The sequence below is a fragment of the Microtus ochrogaster genome, linkage group LG2, assembly GCF_000317375.1.
Source record: "Microtus ochrogaster isolate Prairie Vole_2 linkage group LG2, MicOch1.0, whole genome shotgun sequence".
Classification (NCBI taxonomy): domain Eukaryota; kingdom Metazoa; phylum Chordata; class Mammalia; order Rodentia; family Cricetidae; genus Microtus; species Microtus ochrogaster.
The window spans coordinates 46,502,599-46,507,142 of record NC_022028.1 but is presented as its reverse complement, the minus strand read 5'-3'; the positions used below and the strand labels follow the sequence as shown (position 1 = coordinate 46,507,142).

The 4,544-nt window shown below is 50.2% G+C and overlaps 1 protein-coding gene across 1 annotated transcript in view; it reads right to left on the bottom strand.

Annotated features, from left to right (window-relative positions):
- LG2H21orf58 (linkage group 2 C21orf58 homolog) overlaps positions 1-4,522 on the bottom strand; it is a 13,682-nt gene extending 9,160 nt beyond the window's left edge. Inside the window, exons 1-4 of the mRNA XM_005360224.3 lie at positions 4,320-4,522; positions 3,365-3,401; positions 2,179-2,252; positions 1,179-1,346 (exon numbers count right to left, since the gene is read on the bottom strand). Coding sequence (XP_005360281.1) covers positions 1,179-1,346; positions 2,179-2,252; positions 3,365-3,401; positions 4,320-4,379 — 339 coding nt within the window. The 5' untranslated portion in view covers positions 4,380-4,522. The remainder of the gene's footprint in view (positions 1-1,178; positions 1,347-2,178; positions 2,253-3,364; positions 3,402-4,319) is intronic.
- Positions 4,523-4,544: the final 22 nt, after the last annotated feature.

The following is a 4,544-nucleotide window of genomic DNA, read 5'->3' as shown; positions in this document are numbered from 1 at the left end:
GTATCTGTGATTTTTCGAGACAGGGTTTCTTTGTAGCTTTGGAGCCCATCTTGGAACTAGCTCTTATAGACCAGGCTGGCCTCAAACTCAGAGATCCACCTGGCTCTGCCTCCCGAGTGCTGGGATTAAAGGCGTGTGCCGCGCAAACACGATGTTCCTGACAGCAGGTAGAAACACAGGCTAGAACATCTGGAACCTGGGTACAGATAGCTCACCAGCAAAGGGAGTTCTGTGGGATCCATACCCTCTGCTAAGTGCTGCTGCCAGTTTTCCTGCCCATAGGGAAGATGTCTTCCAGGTCACTAACATGTCTAGAACGTTCTCTTCTGTGCCTATTCTCCCCGTTCCTGCATTCCCTCATACTGATCCCAAACAAAGGCCTCACCTGAGCCTCTTACCCCTTCTGCTTAAGAACATTCTTTCTGAGCCAGCAAGATGCTTAGTAGATAAAGGTACTCAGCAAGAGGCTTGGCCACTTGGCTTTGATCCCCAGAACCCATATCACAGTGGAAGGACAGAACCCATTCCACAGTATTGGCTCTGACTTCCACATACGCACTGTGGTGCCTGTGCCCCACAGATGCATCACATGCACACACTAATTATACATACAATTAAAAAATAACTATCATTTGCTTAAGATGGTTGAGTTTCTTTTGCTTGTGACTCAGAATGCTGTGTGGGGGCCACACAGAATGGTATATTCTGCTGTTTGTAGCTCTGTCCCTAAGCCAGGGTCTCAAACATCCTAAGTCACTGAGAAGTATCAAAAGGCGGTGAATTCAGGGCCCACTGGGGCTAAACTCCCCCAGTCCTTCCAATGCAGCTGTTAGGTTGGTCTAGTAGGAGTCTGTCCTGAGAGGGTAGCCATCCCCACGCCAGTCCTCCACTCTTTCCCTGGGCGACCTATGGTGGTTCCATGGGCAGCAAATGGAGCTGCTATTGGCTCTGAACAGAGTGAGCCTCTCCAGAGCACTGGCATCCTGCTGGGACCCCTGGAAAAGACTTGGGAGAGTCCTCGGCCTCCCTCCCTGTACGTTGGAGGGAAGAGAGAGAATTACCTCTGGCCTGCCTGACTGGACGGACTGCGGGCAATACAGTGTACTTCTGCATTGCTCTGAATTCTCAGTTCTGACCCTCCTACCCCGCTAGAAGCTGCTGTGACCCAGGAATCCTACCGGGTGCTGGATGATCCTTGGTGGCTCTGGGGGTCGGGGCAAAGGCAGAGAGGCAGCAGGGAAGACATCCACGGGAGGCACCTCTGGGTTCAGGGCTGGCGCCATGGTTCTTTCCTGTGCCCTCCTCCAGGCGTGGACTGGGGAGTGCTCATTCACCAACTGCTGTTCCTAAAAGATCGGCAGCCTGTTGGTTATAAAGCCACCAGCGGAGACCTATGAACCTCACTGGGCGAACAGGCTCCAACCAGCATGCTTTTCCCATCCTCATCCCTGCCAGGGACTATGGCACCCAAATGTTCAGTGTGGACTCTGGAATTAGGGATCTCTTTGTCTCTCTTCTCAATGTGACCATAATGAATAAATCATTTTTTCTGCTTTCCACTGATAATTTGACTTTTAATTGGCTTATTGAGATTGAATGGCCAAGCTGAACTTGGGACACAGGTTGTGACCCCAAGTTCAATAATACTCCTTGGTAAATATTTGGAAATTCTGCTTCTCTTAGCATATACCAAATATTTGTAATGAGTTTCCAGTTGTTGCTGTTTCCCAGCCAACAATCTAATGGTTCTTCACGCATTTTGGCATCTGCCCAATGCAGAAAGAGCAAATCTCTTGTCTAAGGGGATTGTGGGGATAACATCCATACAGATGCTTCTAGGCACGGTCTCTTCTTGCTGCTGGCCAGTTTAGTTTATGTGAACTCCACGCCCTATGGCAACGGACCTTGGGTCATTGCCTGCTCTGTGGCAGTGGCCTAAGCAGTTTCTAAGCTCACATACTGCCTATACCTGACCCTTTACCTCCTCTAATTTCCTCAGGGAAGTGATGGGCTGGGAGTGTTAGTCTCTTAATGCTCACCGTTCAGTTACCAGCCCCCAGTGTGTAAACATTAGCTAATTGATCTCAGGAGTTCAGACAAGCATTAATTGGAGTCTCCGAGCCAGTGTATTAGCCCACGGAGAGTCAGGCCCAGGCTTGGCTGAGAGTGCAGGCCTACCCAGAGTCTCTGTAGAAGGTCCTTCCTTCTCCTCAAAGCATTCTGCAGGGCAGTGTCTGGCTTTTTCTGTTGTCCTGGGTGGAGAAGGCACACATCACTGAGAAATATCCTGGCTGCTGGCTCTGGTAGAGTGCCCCAACTTTCCTGCACCCTAGGGTTCAGAGTAGCCTGGAGCCTCCTGAGCTCCTGAGCTCAGGTCTGTCATAAACATCCATCCCAAAGAAGGAAGGACCAGGGCTAGGGAGGGTAGAGAGGGGAAGGCTTGGTTAGAGTCAGCCCAGTGGATCTTCTTGGTTCTGAAAGGCACTGAAAGTCAGTAGAACAGATCTCTCTAGCCTCCATAGCCCTGGCCCTAAGCTGTACAAAAGACAAGCATGCTCACCAATGTGGAGGAGAGGGTCTTACTCCAGAGAAAGCTCTGAAAGGGGTCGGCTTGCCCTGACATTCTACTGGAACTGGGATATTTGTGATGCCAGGGCTGGCTTCTCTGGAAGCTTTACCTGGGATGCCCTCTGGCACATTTGTGGCCATTGGGTTGTGTGTAGGTCCCCTGGATCATGTGGCCTGGTTTGCCATTTTCCATCTAGATTTGAGGCTCCCAGGTTCAGCTAGCTGCCTTCAGTGTTGCCAGAGTTACCCAGAGCCATGAATACTCCATGTTCTAAAGAATAAGATATGCTCCTCTAGCCTCGGATCCCCATTCAGATGTCCATAAACCTATATTCCGGTCCCAGGTATTGAGAAGGATAAGATTGAGGCTCTGCACATCCTCATTGGAATTAGGGCAATATGAGTCTAAATTAATTGGTTGGGACAATTTCTGCACTGAGCAATCAGGTTTGTCACCTGACCTTTCTGTGCCTACATTTTCTCAGCGACAAGACACATTCCCTCTAAGAGCCAGCTGGCTAAGGGGTCAGCATGTGTGCTTGCCAGTGTGGGTGTATTCGTATGTGCATGTGTGTGTATGTGTGCGCACATGCGTGTGTGATTGCGAATGTGTGTGCATGTGTTCGTGGGTGTGTTTGTGCATGTGTGTGTGTTTGTGCCTGCGTGCATGTGTGTTTGTGCATGTGTGTATGTTGTTTTACAGGTAAAAACAAAAGCCAGGGCCTGCTCTGCCTGCCGCTCTTCTGGTTGGTTTTCCTTCCTACCTGTATGTGCCCAAGCATCTTAGAACACTTACCTTCTTTGTCCATGCTTTCTCGTTCCTGTTCCAGCATCTGTAAGGAAGAATCTGTGATGGGGACTTGGCTCCAGGTTGGTGAGTGGAGTTTGCACAGCCCACCCGCCTATGCAGCAGATATTCTAAAAGCTCTAGGGGTGGTCAGCACCCAAAAGGAAGTACGGAGGGCAAGAAGCAGTTTTCAAGTGGGTAGATGGAGCAAGGGTCACCATTCTCTTAAGGATTCTTCTGGTCGTGTTCTCGAACATAATGTATGCTAGCCATCTTAAACCCAAAGGGGATATGATACCCTGAGGGGCCCCAAGGGATGATCTGATGAGGTACAAGTAGAGCATCCTGGTGCACAACAAGGGGTACACTGATGGACCCCATGGGGTTTCCCTGCTGGGACCCAAAGGGAACACTCTGGTGGGTCCCAAGAGGGAACTTTTATGGATCCCAAGGGTAACCCTGAAGGACCCCAAGAGGGATACTCCAGACATATTTCTGAGTAGCAACCCTTGCAGAGACTACTCTTGGTTTGTATCCAGGGCCACTGGGTACTTGAACTAGGGGTTCCAGGATTGGTAATAGGTAGGAAGTAGAAGAGGAACAATACAGGCAGAGCATATGGAGAAGCTGCCCATGGGCAGTGTGAGTCCCCGTGGGCCCTATGCATCATTTCTTGCAAGGACAGACATGTTAGTTACAGATCACTCAGAATGTCATAGATGGTTGAGAAGGTAGAGAAGACTGGGTGGGCATGACCAGGTTTTTTCCAACCAGGATGTTGGTTGCATCTCCATAGGAAGCAGTCAGCATCCCTTTAAACACGAGCCTGTAGGTACAGGAGTTTTATAGGGATGTGTCCCAGAAATATGCTTGCTGGTAGGTACAGTCGCCTCCGGCCTTTGAGGCAGGAGATTAAAGCGGAACTACGGGTTAGAGCACAGCAGTAAGGTAGGCTCTGTCTTACCTGTTCCAGGAGTCGCAACGTCAGCCAGGTCATCTGATCGGCACTTGAGGAGTCCAGCATCCTAACAACTGTGTAAGAGGCCTGCAGAGAAATAGAAATAGAAGGCTGAGGTCCCACCTGCTTTGGCCCCTGCTTACCTGCAGCAGAGAGTCCCCTCGGGGGTCATGGTGCTGCAAGACAAGAGAAAATAGGAGAGTGACCAGCCCCTCCCTGGACTCCAGTTGC